This window comes from Uloborus diversus, chromosome 9, assembly GCF_026930045.1.
Source record: "Uloborus diversus isolate 005 chromosome 9, Udiv.v.3.1, whole genome shotgun sequence".
NCBI classification, from domain to species: Eukaryota; Metazoa; Arthropoda; class Arachnida; order Araneae; family Uloboridae; genus Uloborus; species Uloborus diversus.
Genome location: NC_072739.1, coordinates 92,913,209 through 92,935,550, shown reverse-complemented (window position 1 = coordinate 92,935,550; position 22,342 = coordinate 92,913,209). Strand labels below are relative to the sequence as shown.

General features: G+C 34.3%; 1 protein-coding gene across 1 annotated transcript in view; it reads left to right on the top strand.

Moving 5' to 3' along the window:
• Positions 1-21,184, top strand: part of LOC129230376 (uncharacterized) — a 57,958-nt gene extending 36,774 nt beyond the window's left edge. Inside the window, exons 2-3 of the mRNA XM_054864774.1 lie at positions 20,394-20,617; positions 21,140-21,184. Of these exons, the coding sequence (XP_054720749.1) occupies positions 20,394-20,617; positions 21,140-21,184 (269 nt within the window). The remainder of the gene's footprint in view (positions 1-20,393; positions 20,618-21,139) is intronic.
• Positions 21,185-22,342: the final 1,158 nt, after the last annotated feature.

Below are 22,342 nucleotides of genomic sequence, written 5' to 3'. Positions count from 1 at the left end.
GTTAAACAGAGAGCCAACTGTATGAGGCACCACACGTGTGGGACAGAACTACCTTTTTCCGTGGAATGGCCCTTCACCAAAAGATTTTATTTCAAGTACTGATTCCTGTAGATTGTAAATGTAACATTTAATTACATTACAGATTCATAAAGCAGCTATGGCCCACTAAACATAATTTTTCTGGAGGTATACAGCAACGACTTCTGCGTAAACGAATCACGTCTGTGTGGCAGTGACGATTTTCGATTTTTCTGAGTCGGGGTAAAAACTTGAAACTGCCGCCCTTACCCACCTTCCTTCATGTTTTATATCAAAATTCAACGAAAGTAACCCACTGAAATAGGGAGAATTTGCCCCTTCCGTCTCCCCTCAAGTCACCTGCAATATCTGTGTGATAAATCGTCAGCAGCCACTTTGATTTGTTAAGAATAATACTTTAAGAAATGGTTGCATGTATTAACGTCAAAGTGCACAAATCAGTTCGTCTACAGTTTATCGTCCAGTTAATATACAGATTTACAAGGGCCATCCGTTTGTCAAAAATAGTTTTGTTTCTCAAACTACTAAACAATCTGCAAATTAACTACCGACAATCCGCACATTACCTACTAGGCTCTCGTTAAAGTGAAAATAAGATATTTGCTGGAACAATATCAACGTTTCTGTAAGTTTAAAAAACCAATGTATTGTTAGATGTTTCGACAAAAAAGAAACAAGTCAATACAATCAAATAATCAAAAAATTAGTTGGTAGAAACAAACATAAGCCAACTTAAAAAACTATAACACATAGAATAAAACGGTTTAAAACACTTTTGAACTTGTGTGACGTAAAACCCGCAAATTTGCACATTATCTAAGTGCAGTTAAAAAAACTTTTGACTCCTTACATTATCGGAGCAAATCAGTTACTTCTGAGGGTAGCTAGGCAGTGTGCACATCAATAATGCGCAAACACAATGCAGTTCTATTCTTGGAATCAAGCAAATCCTGAATGATAACAAAACATTTCAACTAACTACAATACCAAAGAAAAATTGTGGGGAGCTAGAAAGTAAAAAAATCTTATGCCTGAGAAAGATACCCTTATGTTTCAGCAAATCACGAAACCAGAAGAGAAAGCTTAAAAGTTCGGAAAACATATTTTAAAACCAAAAACATCATCCTAGTAGGGTAAGGAACAATCTTTTGGTGGAAGGCTCAGGGCTTCACCCCCCTCCAATATTTCGACATTGAAGTTCAAAAAACTCAATTTTAGACCACCTTCGACGGTATTAGGGAAAGAGGTAAAACTTTTTGTAGTGGACACTCAGAAAAGTGTTAATATCCTTGTCCTTACTCATCTGTAGTACACTTTTCATCACGAAAGAAATCCTACAGGCAACACTAATTGGCAGTGTCCTCCTTGCTGTCATTTTATCGTAAGAAAGTTTCAAAAGTTATTTTTAAACTACCAATCTCGAAAAGTTCATGAAATTTAAGAAAGTGTATTTGTATTTGGCGCTGCTCATCTAATGGTTACCAATTCCACATTATAGATTCACGAACACTACTTGGCTCTGAACTCTGATATTTGCATAGAGGCTGAGAAGGATGCCATTTTTCGTGAAAAAATTCCATCCATTTATCCGGTTGGAACTGGTACCGGGTAGTTTTCCACGCATGTCTGTGATGGCAAATTGAGAAGATGACCTTGCCAATCTTTAATGGACAACGAAAAGTCATTGGATATCCACAACGAATATAGTTGTCGAAAAAAGCAGTTTCCTTTTCTTCACACTTTTTTTATTCGGTCTTAGCAGATTACCATCTTATTGCTCACTACAGTGAACACATTAGAAGGAAGTATTTCCAGACTGTACAAAATCCCATTGCTCAATGGTAAAAAAAGAGTTTCTATTTGAGACTTTCACTTTATTGCAACCAGATTGAGTGCCAAGGAAGAAAAAGTTTCCGTAGCAGTCAACCACACCTATTGATAATTTTATGTTTTATTGATTGATCGGTGCTATCAATTTCTGCGATTGCCAGTATTTTCACATCACTAATCCATCTTAAGTTACAATTTTTGCAGGTTCGATTTCTATTTTGTCTAGAGCTTCACTTCACAACTTAAACAATTTATTTGTTTCATAATTGACCTCAAGTGTTGAGATTACAGTTAAATTGGTTAAGGAAATTTCATCACATAATGCGTAAGATTGCGACACGTCTCAAAATACTTAAGTTAAATTTATCAGGCGCCATAAATCAAGAGATATATTTTCCAATCTATTCTAAGTGCAAATTATGCATAAAAAGCCGATGGAAGACCAAGCACACAATGGTAAATCATTGTTTCAAAAGTCAGTTATTTCATGCTATTTAGATAAATCTAAATAGTTTCCTGCATAGTTTAGAATCATAATTTTCCAATCCTATCTTTTATGGATTTTGTTACAGAAAATGGCAACGATTTAGGCTTAAAGTAGTCACATCATGCATCACATTCATGCGTGAAGCCAATTAAGAAAATAGTTTTGAATAAAATAAAAAAGTGAGGGAAGTTGTAATTTCATTTTTTGACTTTTTTCTTATCATCGACATCTGATATTGTTTTAATACTCTTAAGGGAAAATTGAAGAACAATCGCATCGTGTTAAGGACAAAACTATCAGTGCTTGTGGTACAGCTTATTTTCATTTTCTAAAGCAATAATACTTTAACTTAACTAAACGCATAAATAGCTTTTCTGAACAATTTTTTGAGGAATTTCAAAACACATATTCAATCTCCCCTCATTTTCTGAGTTCTCCTGAAATTCTAAAAAACCTTCCCTTATGGCTATCGGAACACATGGTAATTTTTTTTGTTAATCGGGCTACAGCTTAAATGCTTCAGTAGGTTTGTGTTGATCCTCATATCATTTAAAAATGGCATTGCAGTTAGCAGTTCAATGGAAACTTTTATGTCTGCAGGGACTTCAGTCATAAACTCAGTCACACTGTTTTCAGTCCTGCCACTAGCAGTTAGCGAGCAGTAAATCAGTTATGATTGTTAGGACACAAAGTTCGGCTGCATTTTTTTTTTCTTTTGCTCATTCTGTTCGGATCAATTTTTAAGTGCTAACCTATTTTCAAGTCGTCCTTCAGTTGTAGTATATCTTTTACCATTTCTAACAAAAGTGTTTTTTGCATGCAGATGATTTTGGACAAAAATTGCACTTGCATGAAATAAAAGGCCCCCAATAACTCCGATAGCAACCTGATTGGAGCTCATCTATAATATAATTAAAAATTATTTTCACCTACTTATCGAAGCTTAGTAAAGGAACCACAAGTTGAGAACCTCCCAATGTAGTTCCCTCTTCCGTACTATCGAAATGTAATGTATTTTTCTTACCTTTGCCCTACCATTTAGTGTCAACTGTAATGTACTGCCACTGTTTCCCACCTGGAATAACGATGGATTATTGAGAAGTTCCTACTTGGTGAGCCCCAAGCATGTAAAAATAATGACAGGTGAAAATCTGCAATTTTTGAAAATTTCGAAGCATTTGTGTCCTTCTCATAAAAACAGTTAATCTGAGCTTATGAAGCTAAGAAAAATTAAAGTGTGCGGAATCAGATGAAACCTTTTACAATGATGTATAGATATATGCTAAAGCTTTTTAAAAAATATTGGTCCTGAAAAATAAAAATGTTTTTTGAATAGTTAGCACTATACCCTCCACTTAAGCGTCGTTCCTTCACTGAATTCATTAAAATTCGATTCTAATAGTTACGCCCAACTGATATTTGAGTTTATTCGCATACGAATATTCTCGGACGAGGAGGATTCAATTTCATTCATTATTTTATTTTATTTAACTGTAAAAACAGATGTGAGGGAATGACAGATGCAAAAATCTATACCTGATTTTATGCTTTCATACAGATTCCAAAAACAAATTTCCATAGATTTAAAGACGCAAATATGCTGCCATATTTTTTCTGGGTTGCCAGCTGTAAATTACTTTACTTTTTGTTAAAAAAAAAGAAAAAAAATGAGTTCGCTGTGACTCTGGGAAGGAAATTGACTGTTGTGAGGGCATAACATTACCCGCTGGGGACAAATTTAAAAACAATTGCGTGAGCAAATTTTAAATGAAAATTGAATTTTAAATGATTTTTTAAATAAAATCTTAGTCAACATTTTGAAATCAAAAATGTGAACATATTGTTTGTTTGCTAAGAAATAATTTTTTCTTTCTTTCTTTTTTTTTCTTTACTAGCAGTCGGGACAATGAGGAAATGCCATTTGAGAATTTAAACTTACATTAAAGATATTTAAAATACAATATAGCAATTTTACTTTAATTATTTTGCAAAACTCTGTTCTGAAAAGATTGAAACCTCAGAGCATTAATTTGTTACTGGAGAGAGCAAGTACAATCATTGGCTCAGGAAATGCTGAGGCAAAGACTCAAGTCACATGGTTCAACTTCGACGAATGGGAGGCATGTTTTATGTGAAACGAGAGCAAGAAACCCAGTTTCTGCCAAAACTTTACTTTCAAATACATCACGTGACTTGGGATCCTTGGATTGAAGGCTTCTCCCACGCCATCCTTTAATCCTTCTCAATGATTGAAACCCCTAAAAATGTAAATGAGTCATAAGGCAATCGTGAATTACAACAAGGAGGTGAAAATGCGGTTTTTGTGAGAAGGACCCATTTGAAAAATGTCAGAGATCTCAGATACCCACCAAAGAAGCGACTGAGGGTGATCTGATTCTAGCTGCCATGATTTTACAACACTACAGGTTAATGGCAGAAGTGACAGACAAGGGTCCAGTAACAGACAGCCATAAGTTTGGATTTAAATAATAAGGATTTTAAACGGGTAAAACGGATGTTGCTGTTGCCCATGAATACGGTGTGCAAACCCTCTAGTGCAGCGGTTCCCAAGCCATGGCCCGCGGCCCGCAAGTTTGCCACGAACTGAGTGTTACTGTGCCGTGGAAACTGGTCAAGAATCTGAAACATCAAGATAAATTTTGGGGTCCCCCAAGATTAGTGGATTTCCGTTTTTTTGCGAAAATTCACTTATTAGATGTATCGTCACTCAAAAGTTTTCCCTTGATTTTAGCCTATGAAGAACTTTAAAGTTAAGATTTTAAAATATTTCTTAAGAATTTTTTCCTATTATTGAGGATGAAATCTAATGAATCAGAAACTCTTTAAAGATAATTGGTTAAAAAAAGAAAAAAAAAACTAGCATTAGCTTCAAGCTTCAAGTTAAAAATGTTCCTCCTTTGTTGAATATGATGACTAACCAGTGAATTAAGACACTTTAGGGGCTTTTCGACAACCTACCTATTAGAATGAGGCTTTTACTCACATTAAAAAAAAAAAATAAATAAATAAAAAGATTGTGCAGAAATGCATCGAGTGTTGCGAGTTATTTGAGACTAAACCCAACCATTTTTAATCCAGATATCAAATCCCTAGTAGAGGAAGAACAGAAAATCCCATGCAGCTTTTAAGTAGCAGGGGTAGCAGCAGCCCCCCAGAAAGTAAATTTTGGCTGTGCAAGTAATATATAGTAGTTAGTGGGGCTCAATGGTGTTTTCTGCAAAACTGGTGGGCCGCACAAGTAAAAAGGTTGGGAACCGCTGCTCTAGTGTTATCGGAGTGAATTTTATGAGTCAGTTGATATTTACAAAGCAGTGGTGGAAGGTTATATGAACAGACACCACGAGGTCAGCTGGTGTTTCACGTTCATTTAAATTTAATTAGGCTTTAGTTCTAAAAATAAAGGACTTTTGCACATTTTGAAAAGAAAAAGCGGAATTCTGTCCATTACCCGTCCTTTCCTCATCCTATCTGTTACTGAGTGTCATCAGAATTGTCGGTGTCTGTTTTTGGGGGGTCGGAATTTCTTTCGAAATTGAGCAAATAAAAATAAATTTAACTAATTCAGAGGATCCAGAAGCAGCCAAACGTTAGATCAGATGTAGTTGCATGAGAGAAAATTAGTTTTGAAAGTCTAAAATACATCAAAAGGTTCAGAAAATTGAGTTAACCTGAAAGCGATGTCTTAAGCATGTCTGTTACTGGTGCCGTTATCATATGTGTAATTCAGTCTTAAAATATATTGTAAAATAAGCATTTGTTATTCATAATCATCTGTATCAGGAATATTTTCCCTTCCCGGAATGCTTATTATTTATTCTAATCATGAAAGAATGAAAAATAAAAGCGGAAATTTTCGCTAACTTTTTCCGAGGACATCTTGATTCTAAAATCCTTGAAGGAATACGTAATTGCTCGCACATAAAATAATAATAACTTTCTTTTTTATTCATATTTTCTTACAACTTTGCTTCAACGTTTAAATATATAAAATGCGGCTGTATTTAGTTTTCTGAGAAATATATTTGCAGAGATTCCTCTATTTTAATCATCGAATGGTTATAGACAAATTTGTTTAGGCACGCAAAGGCTATTTTCTGTTGACTGATTATTTTTTTCAGATTGATGAATTTTATTCAATAACATTTACTTCCCTTCATCAATGGAAAAAAATAAGTAAATAAACAAAGAACTAAATAAAATTATAATAATTATTACAAAAAAGAACATCCAGCATTCACTTGACTTTTGACGTCTTGTTTTCAAATTATGTTTTTTGCAATCATCAATTTCGATAGGACTCGATTCGTTGAGTTTCTTGTTTCTATGAATGGAATGGAAACGGCGAAAAAATTAGCACCCGTCATAGTATGACTGGTGATTTTCTAGAATAAGTAATATGAGGCATATCCATAAAAAAAGAAATGATCATTAGGATGTGGTAATCAAGAGACCATAAAATAATAACTAAAATGAATAGATAAAATGAAGTTTTAATGGAAATGGGAAGGGAAATTTAGTTTTGTTTATTTATTTGTAAATGACTTTTCATCCAGATGCTCACACTTCTTTGCATTGAAAAAGGTGTTCCTTGTTACACCAAAACACGTGTCTGCAATAATTTGCATTTTTTTGTGCTTCAAAAAGTTGGATAACAGATTATTTTAATTTTCAGCACAAAGTATTTATTCGCTATTCTGGCTTGTTTAGGCTGAAATGATTTTCAATATACTCTTCTTATTAAAACAATAATATTAAATAATGATTATCAAAATTCTTTTGGGAAATTTTGTGATTTTTTAAGGTGAATGCGTGCCCACTGCGTGGCTTCTGATGGGCATTTTTCTTTCCCGATCTTCCCTATCGAAAATCTACACCAATTTAAGAGCAAACGCTTGTTTAGAGCAAAAGCTTAAAACAAATAAACAGATTACTTAATCTACCATTCATTAATTGGTAACTAATTAATTCATAAATTCGCAAAGAAGAATTGAACAGGTCTTGAATATTTTTAGGAAATTTTGCATCTATCCATGGCAAACACCCGGACGGCAAACCATTCACTTTGTAATTCTTTTTTGCCCGAAAATGATTTAGACTTTCAGCATTTTACAATAAAAGTGTTGTGTACATAAAATACACCACCAGCTCAGTCAATTGCAGCCGAGAATTGCAGTTTCGTGCTTATTAGCACTCATCATCCCGGCATAGGAGTGACTGAGCTGGAGGTGGAAAACCTCTTAAGGAAGCCTAGAAGGCCAAACAAACTGGTAGCTAATACAGAATTAGCACTGACCAGACGTGTGACCGAAACAATGGTTCGGTTCAGCTCGAATATTGAAGGCAAGGCAGGTATATTCAGTAAGTTACCGCCCTATAGCCAGGGCTATGGCAGAAATACATGAAATAGGGCTGTAACTTACTTGCCTTCAATATTCGAGTTGAACCGAACCATTGTTTCGGTCACACGTCTGGTCAGTGCTAATTCTGTATTAGCTACCAGTTTGTTTGGTACTCTTGGCTTCCTTAAGAGGTTTTTCCACCTCCAGCTCAGTCACTGCTATGCCGGGATGATGAGTGCTAATAAGCACGAAACTGCAATCCTCGACTGCAGTTGACTGAGCTGGCGGTGAATTTCATGTATTTCTGCCTTAGCCCTGGCTATAGGGCGGTAACTTACTGAATAAAAGTGTGTATTATAAAATATATAGTATTTCCGTTTTTATTAATTTCAGTTGTATTATGATCACTGTTAGATGTAGGGAGGAGCAAGCTGCCACCCTTGCCCCGCGCAGAAATTTCTGGGGACGGTAAATTAACTTAGTGTGTGTGTGTGTTCTTTCCGTTGGAGGTCGATATAAAAGCTTCAATGATTGGTAAGGACCTCGGAAATTCCTTGAAATTAAAGCCTTCTCTCCCTCTAACAAAACATTTTATGTTATTTTTGGTCTGATGAGGGCAGAAAAAGCGGTTATGCAGCTTTTCTTCGAAAATTTCGGAAATGTGGGTATTGGCTGCAGTTTCAAGTTTTTGCCTCGGCTCAGAAAAATCATAAATCTGGCTCTGATCAGGATATGATCTCCAATTATATTTTATGCACATTGAGTTTTCTTACCACTTCTGTCGACATTACAACAAGGTTGGTACCCTAAAGCCTTTAAAAAATCAGTTTTTAAACATTAAAAATATTCAAAGCAAGAGTTTTCAAACGACACTGAATTCATGTTTCAATGCAAATTAAAAGCAACTAAGTTAATTTTTTTTAAAAAAATGTATCAGATATGCGATCAACTGATTCACAACAACATTTCAAACGTGATTTTCTCAAAACGTCAATGTATAAAATTCATGTTCATTTTCTAAAAAACTGCGTTACACATTGCTCTGATATTTTCACCGCATTTCATTTGTAAGCTCATAATTATACTGAAGTGAAATTTTTGTTTTAGGGCTTTTCTTTTCCTGAAACAACTGTTTTTAAGGTCGAAAAGTTTTTTTTTCATTAAGAATTTAATATTGGTTGAAAATGAATAAATTGTGAAATAAACAAAATTGCCTAAAAATTTCACTTTAGTAGGCTGTCTTGAAGACTTTTAAGACTAAGTTTCTATCATAAGACTTTTTCTGAAAAGAGTACATAAAGTTAAGCAGTTTAACATTACGCATTTTCAGGGTACCAACTTGGGCTACGGATTCGGAGTGAAAATGACCGACTCCGGGAATTTTAGAACCTTTAACTCCGACTGTTTTATCTCAAAATCAGTCCGACTCCGGCTTTGACTCCGATTTCGCAAGCACTGGCAGAGTTGCGGACTTGGGGGGAAAATGGCCGACTCTCTGGGAATTTTAGGGCCTTCGACTCTTTTATCCCAAAATGAGTCAGACTCTCGTTCTGCGACTCCGACTCTGCAGCCCTGGTTCCGACGCCCGTTTAAGAGATATAATTTTTTTTTTCGTTAGTCAAGGCCTACTTCCGGGAAGATGACCTCTTTCAAATGATGCAACTTCTGCGTTTGCGCGTGCTCAGATTAATAAGAAAAGTCCAATTTTTAAGGATTTTCAGGTGTGTTAACTCGGCCGGATCTATGGACTTGAAATAGCCGGACCACAGTCGATGGCGGATCAATTTAAAATGTGTTCAACATTGCTTGGCCGGGCAGGGAGTTTCAAAATTTTATATTTGGCAGGAAAGTATTTCTCAACTTACCGAATTTCAGCGAATGTTACAATAAGCGCATGCACTCACACCAGGTCTAATAAGAAGAGATATTGGGCATTAATGCAAAGGAAGAAAACAATTGCAATAATGTCACCAAATTAGCCAAATCGACAGACAATTATTCCGGAATAAGAAATTTTTTAGGAAGCCACAGTGATCTCCCGTGACTTTCCATATGGGCGTCCCTCATCATAGCGTCCTTGTGTGTGTGTCAAAACAACGGTGATCTTGTAATTGAGTGTAGATAATTATTATTAATATAATAATAATTATTATTATTATTGCAATAATAATAAAAAAGAATATGTATTAATAATAATAAATAATATTAATAATAATAAAAAACCTTAATGAAAACAAATAAGATAATAATAATAATAGTAACGTTATATATACATGTTTAAAGTTATGCCACAACTTTAGGCTTTTGCCATCGCCCTCAACACAGCCCAGTACAGATCAAAGTCAGTTCAGCCTCTTCTGCACAATAATAATAACAATGATAAAAATAATACTAACAATAATAATATTATTAATAAAATGATGAAACTATTCAAGATATCTTTAAAAGAGTTGTTTTGAAAGCTATTTTTACTCTTGTAAATGTTTTGAAATTTTTCTGAGATTATGTGTTTTAATATCAAGTTGTGTCTCGGAACTTTTCCGTATATGGCCAACTTCAAGACAAAGCTCAGTAAAAGACTTCTCTTTCTTCACAGTTGCTTTTAAGAAAAGAAAAAACCCTGTTCACGATATTACTACGTTAATATACCTCTGCACTAATTGCACGATGAATGATGTAGTAATGAACATATACTTATCAGCATAAAAAATGCTCTAAATATTTGCTGCCACTAGAAATTATGATTGATCTCTGAAGTAATTTCCGAAATGATGTGGAAAAACTGAGAAGTATTCCGAAACAAAACGATCTCCTCAACGAAAAAGGTTGGTGACCCCTGCACTAGATGATACTCTTTTTAACATGGGAATTTCAGACACGGAAGTGATATTTAGCAGTACGAATATTCGAAGTATTAGAATTCTCTAAAGTTCAAGAATTATGTAACAAAATAATTGATGTTATACAAGCCTGAGCTATTTCAAGAAAGTTATAATTCGTGGAACATTCCATTCATGATACCATTCTTCGGTAATTCCCAGATCTGCGTCACATAAGTTTATTGACCTTGGGTGAACTGAACTGGACACCCCAAACGGAGCCTCGTCAAAAATTGGTCCGTAATTTTGCTTCCTATTTTCCTCCAGTGATTGATGTAATAAATTCAGATTTGTTTTATGTGAACGGAAGAATCAGAAACCTTTCCAAAAGGTCTCTCTTGAAGTATGTCCTGTAAAATAAAAAAGGAACTATAAAGTAAAAATTTCCAGAGATAAGATCAATATTTTGTGAACATTTGTGTTGCTAGAAGCGTGTGGATAAGCATAACCTGTAAAAAAATGTTCAGCTGAAAAGTTTTTAAGGATTTTTTTCTGATCACGATGTCATTTGTCATAATTCACGCATCAAATTTCATCGTCTGCACATTTTAACATTTTTGGGGGTAGCAAGGGGGGGGGGGGGGGGGGGGAGAGGACGCGCAGAGTTTCTTTTGCCCTTTAGTTTGTATTATTTAATGAAATTAAAAACAATCAAATTTTGTTTCTTGAAAAAATCAAGTTGAAAAAACTAAAATCAGACTACGGCAGGAAAAAAAAAACACTTGCAGGTAGGTGCTGCTTGATATCCTCATCTTATTCAGTAAAGTAAATCATTTGATATGTTAGATAGTGGCATGCATAGCAATACCGCAACCCTCGTGGCGCGGGGCGCATGCTCTGTAAACATACTATGTTAAAAAAAATTCTGTTAAGGGGGTTAGGTGCACCGAAGTCTATGTATGCTACTGATGTTAGATTATTTAGTTCTATTGAAATCCTGTGTCTCTTCCACAATAATATCATTATAATTCAATTCAAATGCCGATATTATACGTTGTCAACAAGTATTTTAATATCAAGCAAGTATTTTAGTTTGACACAAAGAATTTCTTTTCTGCAGTTGAAAACGCATTATGCGGCATTTGACTTGAATTATAATGTTATTAATGTGAAAGAGACACAGGATTTCAATAGAACTAAATAAATAGGAACATCTAACCTATCAAATCACTTGTTTTACTCAATTAGACGATGATATCAAACAACGTCTGCCTTGTTTCTTACCTTTTAGTGTTTTTTTTTTTTTTTTTTTTTTTTTTTTGCCGTAGTCGTTTTAAAGTTTTTCAAACTTCATTTTTATTTTAATATTTCCCATTTTAACCTGTGATGCGACAAGAAAAGAGAAACTAGTGACAAGTGTGAGTAATACTCGTACATTCAACAAGCGAGCATTTTAATTTGATGTACACGAATGGTAAATTAAATTATAATCGTATTGTATCAACCTGAGAGAAAATTTTGATCATAAATATTGATCTTATTTTATAAGACCGTTATAGTAATCAGCACCTAGCTTGTTTCTTACCTTTCTGTGTTTTTCCCGTAAATTGGTAATTTAATCAGGACTATTAATTCATTTTGCTGAAACGGATATTTAGTTCCATTGGTATTCGTTGTAACGAGATTTCAGTTTTATTTTCCTTCCCTTTCTTTCTTTCTTTCTTTCTTTTTTTTTTTTTTTTTTTTTTGTAAGAAAGTTTATTTTGGGGGAGAGCAGCTGAAAAATCTCTGAGGATCAGTCAACCTTTTCCATGGATTGGTGCCTGTCCAGCGGTTGAAAATCTTTGCGCTAGTAGCTATTAATAAAGAGTAATTTTTTTTCCGTTTAAATAACGAAAAAAAATGAATCATCGAAAAATATTAAAGAAAGATAAAATAAAACATTCTACTCAAGTTAAACAATACTTGCCATTTCGAAAATTAAGCTAAGATAACATTCAACGATTGAGACTGATCGAGTCTAATTTCTAAAAGCATTGTCTAGCTTGAGATAAGTTCGTCTTTATGTTCCTAAATTTGCGGTTTGAGACATGTCATTTGATGACATTTCCTTTTTCATCGGACATTGAAATCATTTTTCGTGTTTAATGATACGAAATCTCTCCTTCTTTAGAGGAAAAATTCTCACAAAAAGACTTCTGATGATCTGATGGAATTAATAATCAAATAACCTTGGGATTGTACTGTAACATGGACATCATTGAATTAATGTCCCTCCCTGCATAAATATCCTTTAAAGTCCTTAATGTTCATTTGTTTTTATAAAATTTTGCCGCTTTTAAGAAGCATGGTTAAATTTCTTTCTCCTTGGTCTCATACACACGGTTAGTTAAATCATCGTTTCGAAAAAGTTGCCTGTTAACTAGTTGATTGGCGTTTTCGTTGACTTCACACGAGTTGAATCAACTTTTCTTCTAATCAGCGGATTTTTTTTTTGAGCAATTACGATTTCTTATTGTTCTCACTTGACAGTTTTGAATTCCTATGGTTTTATTTTCCCCCCGCCTCCCTCTGCAGCACCACCGTCGGCCGGCTGCCTCACGATGCTGCTCCTCAAGCGAAACCCGTCTCCAGGTTGCGTCACTTACTTTCCTGCACTTACACATACACCTACACACACACCTACATACACACACACACCTACATACACACACACACCTACATGCACACACACCTACATACACACACACCTACATACACACACACCTACATACACACATACACCTACACACACAAACACATATACACACGCATACATACAGACACCTACACATACACACAATTACCTACACATACCCTCCACACAAACACACATACACTTAACTACCCACACACACACATACCCCACATACACCTACATACACAAACACATACACACACGCATACATAAAGACACCTACACACACACACAAACACATACACACAACTACCTACACATACCCCCCCCCACACATACACACAACTACCCACCCACACATAGCCCCTCCCCCCACACAAACACAGACGCCTACATACACACACGCATTCGTGACTGCGAAAAACATAATTTGAATTCAAGATGTCCAAGTTCAAATTAATTATTTTTTCTTTAACTTCAAACACACTTCACTCAGTATTTGACATGTTTGCCAATAGTTATGGCAATCCTTAGCGGGCAGCATTTGTATGGTGCGATTAGAATCTGCGAAGCCTTCACAATGCTGCCTGGTTAGGTTTGTCAACTATAGGTCGGTAGTAAGTGACTAACTACCAAAAAATACGAAAAATTGTATCGATAATGCTAGAAGTTTAAAAAAAGTTTGAGTAACAGCTAGAGTTTAATTGTAAAAAAAGTTTGGTCAATAGCTAGAATTTAATTGTAAAAAAAGTTTGAGTAAAAAAATTTAAGAATACTAAAGAGTAGAACTACTGCAATAGAAACTATCAATTGTCTGCCAAACATGTGTTAACAATTCTGTAAGGAAACAACGGGATTGAAAATGACTGTTCATTAGCTTCAAAATTTATGAACTGGATTGCACCAGAGCCCACCATTCATGAGGTTTACTGCTTATCAAACTGGTTGGTAAAAATTCATTTCAAAAAAAAGTGTAGGAGCTGCGTTCCCTTGAACTCTCATGCAAATTTAAGCTCTATGAATCATACATACTGCGCATTCGGGAGACTGGGGTACAAATGAAAACAACTGATCTTGTTATTCTTCTTATCTCTTCAGAAGAGCGTTTCTTAATTTCTTTTATAAGTAGAAACCTTTTTAATATTCACTTTTTCACGAAACCCCTAGTTTATCTTGAATGGTATGGTTTGAATGTGGGTGAATTTTATAAATTTATCGTAAGACTTAATTTTGTGTGATATTTTCAATTAAAATGACTTCAACTTTCATTTGGAGAATAAACCAGGTTGCATGAGATCAGCTTACGTATTTTACATGAAATACACCATCAGCTCAGTCATTCCAGCCGAGGACTGCAGTTTCGTGCTTATTAGCACTCATCAGCCCGGCATAGGAAGTGAACAAGCTGGAGGTGGAAACCTCTTAAGGAAGCCAAGAGTGTCAAACAAACTGGTAGCTAACATAGAATTAGCACTCAGACCAGCAATAGTTATTTTGCATTGAAAAAAAGGTTCCTTGTAACCCTTGCATCCCTTTTGTGCAATTATGCGTAGTCCTTGCTTATTTTTACAACCCTAACCACCCAATTGCTTTTGTCAATCTTTTACCAGCAGACAAGTTAAACTTAAACTTCAGGAACTGAATTTCCTCATTGAAAACATAGTAAATTAGAACTTCTACTAAAACGCATTGTTTTGACAGTTTACAGATCCCTTAAAACTTCCATTAGTCTTTTTTTCCCACAAAAAGACGCTTTGTTTGTCTCTGACGTCACCATCAGGACGTACGCAAGGATATCACGTCGATGACGTCGTAAAACAGTAAGGGACTGGTTTTCCAGATTATGGTCGCCCGTCTTCCCTTGTAACTCATGAAATTTACGACGACCTTGAAAATAGTGACAGAATTAATCGAAATTTTATGCATGAAGGAAAACAATTTCAAAGACGTTTTACGTTTCGAGTATAATTAACGTACACGACCATTCCGTTGTATAACTGACTTTCGACAACTCATTTTTCTCCCACAGCAGCTCCTTCGCCTGCAGCTCGAAAATGTTGATCTCGAACCTTCCTACCTTGAAAACCTCCCTATGTCGAAGCTTTTCAATTTGACTGTAGAGTAGAATCTCGTTTATCCGGCCCCTGTTTTTTCGAATCTTTGGTTTATCCAAATCAAATTTGTAGTCGACAAAAAAAAAAAAAAAAAAAAAAAAAAAAAAAAAAATGAATAAGAAGACATTTCGGCAAGTTGATCTTTTTATGACTACAAATATATATATGAATGTATAATGAAGAACCTTCAAATTGATTTTTCATTCAAAATAATTAAGACTATGACGCAATCTATCTATTACATATAATAAAATAAGATGTTTGTGTGTGTGTGTGTGTGTGTGGCGCGCATCCCGGGAAAACGGTAAGGCCTAGAAAGATGAAAATTGGTATACAGGTGCAGTTTTTGCTGAAGTTGTGCACCTCGGGCTTCGATTTTTGATATTTTTAATAGAAAAAAAGTTATTTAATGTTTTATGCGTTTTTTTGCACTTTTTAGTACTTTTTACCTCACAGACCCCGAACCAATCGCACCACACAAATATTTTTGTACTATAGTGTAGGAAATTTAATTTTAAATATGATGAATGAAAAAATTTTGAAGATAGAGCAATTTTTGTATTTTTTATAAATTTTTGAAAAAACCTTTATTTTGCATTTTTTTCTGGGTTTAGTTTTTTACGAAACCCATCCTCCAAAAATTATTCAGCCCTCAATTCTAAAATTTTAGTTGGTGATAGTAAAAACATTTCGCCCCCTTCAGAAGAAAAAAGTTTTTAAAAATACCCAAAAGTTTTTTCTTTACAATTTTTTAAATGCAGAACACGACACGACCTGTAAGCATTGCCGGCTGAGTTCCGCACTTCCTCATCATGTGATCTAACTGAAATCGTTTGCTTTCTCTTCACTTTTTTTCTTTTTAACGTTCAGAGAATTTCATATCTTTATTTTTCCAACTTTTTTTTTTCTGGACTGTTTGCTATATTTATTATTGGTCAAATATTTTTGCGCATTTTAATTCAATAAAAGCGGTGATTTTTTTTTTTATCTTTTTCAAGCGCTGCTTTTTGCACACTACAGGGAACATAGAGCCTTTTTTTTTGCGTGTAATGTTAAGTAAATAAATAAAGCCCGCGGTTTTTTGCATGATTTTTGTAGGGATTGGTGGTTATGTTTGATAGATAGAGAGATGATATTAAGTGGGCAAAATTTTTTTTTTTTTTTTACATAGAAAGGATTAATTACTATCAGAGGTAGATATGCATGGATCGTATAGATAGATAGTTAGAGAGAACGAAAGGTGGACAAATATAGAGGTGGATACAGTAGATGGACAGTAAGAAATAGAGGAACTTCAACGGGGGATCAATAGCCCCCCCTCCACACCCACCTCCCCCAACCCACGCACAAACACACACCATGACTTTGAAAAAACAATGTTTCACATAAAAGTGGAAATGCTTTTTGTTATTTTCCGACAAAATTTGCATGAAGAGTATGATGCCTTTGGGCCTCCCCTCCCCCCCCCCCACTTAAAAATATGCCAAAGGACATAACGGGAGGTAGATCTAGAAAATACTTTATTCAACACAAAATTTATTTAAGCAGCCGCCGATCAACCTTGGCGTAAAAAGGCGAATGATAATATTGATGTATAGAGAAAAAGAATGATTAATACCATCGACAATTTTTTTTTAAGCAACCGTCGAAAAAGTCAACATTGGCGTAAAAAGGCGAATGATAATATTGATATATAGAGAAAAACATTGATTAATACCGTCGCTAAATTGTGTAAGCAGCCGCCGAAGGCGGCAACCCTGGCGCAAAAGGCGAATTGCGTAAAAAGGCGGACCAGCTGGTCGCCGAAGGCGGCTAGTACGTAATATGATTTTCCTCCAAATCATGAAAAGTTAATATTTTGTTTCGTGCAGGATTCTAAATTAAATAATGGGCTTATATTTTGCAAAATTGACTTAATCTACAGCCAAGTGCCCCAGTAAGATGCTATATTTCTTTTTATTTAGCTCATAAAGTAGTAAATATTTTTATAGCAATAAATAATTATAGCAACAACATTTTGTGTAAGGGTCATTCTTTAAAAGAGGTAACTTTTCTGTCACACGCATTTTACTGTAAAAACTTTAAGGAACAATTCATTTAACAATGCTTTTTAATTTAATCAAAAATATACCTATTTAAACCTGCCAACAATTTTACAATAATAATTTTTATTTCAATATGTTTTTGGTTCACAACATGTGAATTCTCACCTCCGTGGCATCTTACACACCTGGTGTAACTGTTTATGTTGCTTTATAACTTGTTTGGTTAAAAGTATATACTTATTTATTTAATATTTCTTTCACAAGTGTCTCAAATACTAATCGTTTAAGTACATTTAGTTTTTTAATATTGTCCTTTAGTTTGTTTTAGTAGGATAAGGAATCATGACACACAATAAATTCTCACCTCCGTTACCTAAACACAAAATGCTATTTCTCATTAACACGTGGCAGTAATGAGATCACATTTTATTTCTCATGAACAGGCTAGCCCTCTTGTTTATTTTCAGTCATAAAGAAGTTGTGAGGTTTTTGTCGAGAAGCAAGAAGATTTTGTTGGAAAAACTAAGTGTGGTTACTGTGAACTTTCACCTCCGTGAACTTGAATTTCAGGGATGTAAATTAATATAAAAAAAGAAGTGAACATGTTTTCATATGTTTAACATGTGCAGATTATTGCAACGAAGGAAAAAAAATATTTCCCTGAAAAATGTATCCATTACGCCTACATTAATGGAAAATTTCTCACCTCCGTGACAGACCTTATTAATGTCATTATTTCTGAGGTGAAAATAAATGATGGTGGGGAAATACATCGATATTAGACATTCTACCAAAATTGTCAGCATATTGTCAAATTTACTAAGTACTATTTTTAACACACATTTGAACTGAAAGGATAACTAAAAATTAAGCCGCAGTTTAATTAAGAGAGCTTAATATTAGATTCCCTTTAATCAGTAAAATAGCTCGTTGTTTGTTTGCACAAATTATAAAATTACTACTTTGATATTAAATTGGCCTCGATTTTTAAACATTAAAAGTTTTTTTTTATTTTATTTTTGTGAACAAGGCATGTTTTATTTATTTTTTTTAAATTTATTAGTAAAATAATTGGAACTCAGCTCGGAAATTGTTCATGGTTACTTCTAGTAGGTAGCACATGTAAGAATATAAAAAAAGAATAAAAAAGGTTTCGAAATTGAATCATATTTGCGTTCAAAAGTTACGTTTTTTGGATGATCCATAAAAACTATATTTGTGATGTAAAACCTGCCCTTAATTTTTTTTTCTCTACTAGTTTTACTTAAATTGAAGTCATGAAAAAGGTCCCACAAAATATGTATACAAAATTTCAGAACAATAGAATAATTATCAGAAGTTTTACGTCTTGAGAAAAACGCGTTTAAAGTTAAATCTCACAACGGTCTCAAATGTAAACAGCCCCAACTATTTTATTAATGACTTCGGAAGTATTTTGATGATCATTAAAAGTTTAGTACCAAACTGTTCAGAAACTTAGGGGCAATAACATATATTGTTTTTCAAAACATCGGATTTTTTGTGGTTAAAAAGTCCTGAGACCCCCTTAATTACAATTGTCCAACAGACATCACATCTTACTTTGGAGAGTCAGTCCGACATCACAGCAGTTGAACTGTTTTTGATTAAGTGCTAGCGCGAAACGATCCTCGGTAATTTTGTTAAAACGAAACTGTTTTTCCTGTAATAAAAGATATGTTAGCTTTTCTAGGATTTGTTTTGCACATCCTCCATATTACCCAGATTTTCGTTTATCCGAATTGCCTTTTGTCCCAATTAGTTTGAATAAACAAGGTGTATTGTATTTGTAACTTAAATTCAACGGTTTTTTTTTTTTTCCAGACTTGAAAGATTTCTCCCAAACATATCTTGAATTTTGGGCACATTGACCCTTTTGGATTTGAGACTTAACGACCTTTATCAACAGCAGAATTAGGGACAAAGAGCGTTCTATCTAAATATCAAGTTATAGTTAGGGCCGTTTTATTGTGCTCTGCTGTTCCCATTCCAATAGCATTCAAATATCATTGAACAGTTCTAATTACAATTTTATCGTGTGCATGACGTTAAAATTAATATTTCGTTTAAATTTCTCCGAAAACGGAAAATCTTTAATGGCAATAAAATTGAATTAGGCTTTAATATATAATGTAAAATGATTTTTTTTATTTGCAAAACTACAGCACGGATAAACAACATGATACGTCAAAGGACAACAAGAATAGATCTCCATAATAAAATTTTAAATTACTTTTGCCATAACAAGCACTTAAGAACCATAGAACAATGGAAGCTTGAAAAATCGAATAAAATTAAATTTTATTTGCATTATTATACTTTTTGAGCAAGTATATGTACAAGAACTTGCGGCACGAAAAAATGAATTTTTTCGGCGCAAGTCCGACGCATCGGTTTTTCGCCAAATTTGGGACTGAGGTCCGAACGTAAACTGTCGTCCTGACCTAAACTGTGGATTTGTATGACGAACATTCACACACACACACACACACACACACAAACAAACAAATACACTTCCCTTTATATTCTCATATATATATAATAAAGAATTCATTCATGGACTAACGCTCTAACGTGATCAACAATGAAACTCGCGCCATAGCATGATAATTTGATAATACTTTCTGGCAATGTTTAACATGCAGAGGAAAGCTTTATTGTGACAAGGCTGATTTGTATCCGGTAATTAACTCTTTTAATGGTAAGATTGTCATTTCAAGGGAATGAAGAAACGAAAAAGTGGTCAACAATGAGCGCTATCTACTGGAGTTTCGAGTTAATCCACTGGAGTTAGGGTTTACAATTTCAACTATCAAAATATCACCAAACAGGCAATTGCTTCGTTCGAATATAGAAGCGATTTTAACCCGTCATACTTGATGGGCGATTTTCTAGAATTTATAAAATTGTGATATACCTTTTCGCTTTTAAGGTTGTTCAGTTTTGACTGCATAAAAAGTATGTTCCACTCTGAGAAATACAAAAGTAATCTTTCTTTTTGCAGTGCTGGACTCTTCGGGCAGGTTCCCAGAAGGTTTTCTGTCCGGCACGCTGACGTCATTGGGCAACTACGAGGAATGCGTCAATATCCACGTGAATGAAACCAAACTCAAACTGCAAGGCCAGTACTGCACCATCAGCCTCAACCCACCTATTCCATCATGGAAGCCGTTCACCACCGTCCACTTCCCCATGCCAGAACTAGTCAATGTCTCTGGTCCAGACACGGTAAGCTAAAAGTTTTTTATTTTCAGACCCAATCTGTTTTTCCGACTAAAGTGAAACCCCGTTGCAACGAACTTCAAGGGACCGCAATTTTTTATTCGTTGTATCGAGTATTGCGTTCTGATGGAATTCGAGCAATGAAAGGGAAATGAAATCGGAGCTAGAAATTTATTTTGCTGAAACCGATATTTCGTCACATTGGTGTTCGCTTTAACGGGATTTCACTGAATGTACATGAGGAAACTCGGGTCTTGCTTGTAAATGTATTTTTGATTTTTAATAAATAAAAAATAAATAAATAAATACATGATTTAATGTGTGCTTTAAAATAAATGGCCAATCCATTCGTCTTTATAATATGCTGACCTATTCTGTGTGTGTAAAATTATATTTTTTAAAAAAAGATGTACAGTCAGCAGAATTAAAAATTAATTTAAAATACATCTACATTTTCAATATTAAATAACTATTACATGCTCACCAATAACTCTAAAAAATATTTTATTTACTTGTTTCTTCATTTAGGCAGCAGTTGAAAATTTAGAAACGCAAACTGTTCAGCAACAATGATTGGGGGGTGGGGGGAGGGCAATAAACATGTTGCAGAGTTTTTTTTGCTTTGTTTGTTTGTCTTTAAAAAATTGAATTTAATGTTTCTTCTACTTCTGAAAAAAAAAAAATCGCATTAATCAGTACTCAAGTATTTTCTTGAAATGGTATTTAGAAAAACGTTTTCCTTTTGAATAGTAAAAAAAAGTAAATGCTGGAGTGATTTTTTTTTAAATGTCAGTGTTCTTTGCCTTGTGTACTTTCTCCTATTAAATTTAGTTCAATAGTCTCGCTATATATATTAAAAAAAAATTGTCAAGAAGAAATTGTGAAAGGATGTCTGAGGCGGGTCTGCCTGCGTCAAGGAGACCCCACAGCACCTACAGTCTTGAAATTTTGTACAAAATTACTTCGAACCCCGGAGGTTTTGCACCTAAGTTTTTTTTTTTTTTAATTTTTTTTATAATTAATTCTTTAATCTAAAATTTCACTCAAATTGCCAATTAAAGGGATGAATGATTTCCCACATCCGTTAATATTATATGTCGTTCGAAAGAGATTTTTCTTTCTGTATCAAAAAAAGCTTGTTTCAATTTTCTCAATTGATTAGCATAGCAGATATAAGGGTTTCTCTTCTAAGCGAAAAGAACTAGGCTCAACTCAATGAAAGTCCAGAGCTAAAAAGCAAAATACTTGAGCAAAATTACTAGAGAACACGAATTTGAAAGCGACTTTTCAAACGTACAAAGCTGTCGTTTTGCAATGCTCAGGAGCCCCTTAGCACCTATAGCTGTTCAAAATGCTTTTTTTTTTTTTTAATATTTCGGTTATGCATATTTTTATCAAATTCTTTTTTTCTTCGGTTAGGAGCGGGATTGAGTTCTTATTATGAGCTCATTACTTAAATTCTATTTTCTACGGGAGAGAGAGGGGGGGGGGGGGATTTTTACTTGGGGTTCCAAACATAACTTGAAATGCGTTTTTAATCTGATTCTTTCTAATAGTTTCTAATAGACGATTTAAATCTTTGTGAATCAATTAAGATTGCGAGGCAATCTTCGAGGGTTGGAGAGCGGCAGGGCACGGAGTCCCCTAGTTATTAAAACATATCTAGTAATCAATTTAAGCTTCTTTACTAAGAAATTTTTAGGGGTTGAAATCCAAAATTGAGTATGAAAA